Below are 759 nucleotides of genomic sequence, written 5' to 3'. Positions count from 1 at the left end.
ACAACACAGGTCAGGCTCAGGTCAGTCATCTGGCTTTGGGCAGCATGAATCTGGTTCAGGTTACTCACCTAGCTCCAGCCAACACAGGTCAGGCTCAGGTCAGTCATATGGCTTTGGACAGCATGAGTCTGGTTCTGGTCAGTTATCTAGTTCTGGACATCATGGATCTGGATCTTGGCAGCATGGGACTAGCTCAGGTCAGTCATCTGGATTTGGGGAAAATGAGTCTGCACCTAGTCATTCTTCTAGCTCTTGGCAGCATAGGGCTGGCTCAGGTGAGTCATCTGGATTTGGGCAGTATGGGTCTGGTTCTGGTCACTCACCTAGCTCTGGCGAACACAGGTCAGGCTCAGGTCAGTTATCTGGATTTGGGCAGCATGGGTCTGGTTATGGTTACTCACCTAGCTCTGGCCAACACAGTTCAAGGACAGGTGAGTTATCGGGCTTTGAACAGTATGAGTCTGGTTCTGGTCAGTCACCTAGTTCTGGAGACCATGGATCTGGACCGTCAAAGTATGGGGTTGGATCAGGTCACTCATCTGGATTTGGGAAAAATGAGTCTGGAACTGGTCATTCTTCTAGGTCTTGGCAACAGGGGACTGGTTCAGCCCAGTCATCAGGCATTGGACAGCAAGAGCAGTGTTCAGGTCATGTACCTACATCTCAGCAACATGAGCTCTCACATTCAGTGTCTGATAGAACAGCAGGAAGGTCACAAGTGCACCCTGAGTCCAGTGAGGGTGAGGAACACTCAGTAGT

General features: G+C 50.6%; 1 protein-coding gene across 1 annotated transcript in view; it reads left to right on the top strand.

The window, feature by feature from the left end:
* The window catches only part of Flg2 (filaggrin family member 2), a 5,668-nt gene that overhangs the window by 3,295 nt on the left and 1,614 nt on the right, over positions 1-759 (top strand). The window contains 1 exon segment of the mRNA XM_028784917.1: positions 73-740. Coding sequence (XP_028640750.1) covers positions 73-740 — 668 coding nt within the window.

The sequence above is a fragment of the Grammomys surdaster genome, unplaced genomic scaffold (assembly GCF_004785775.1).
Source record: "Grammomys surdaster isolate TR1022 unplaced genomic scaffold, NIH_TR_1.0 124938, whole genome shotgun sequence".
In the NCBI taxonomy this organism is placed as follows: Eukaryota; Metazoa; Chordata; class Mammalia; order Rodentia; family Muridae; genus Grammomys; species Grammomys surdaster.
Note: the sequence above shows the minus strand (reverse complement) of the source record. Positions and strands in the feature narration are given on the sequence as shown.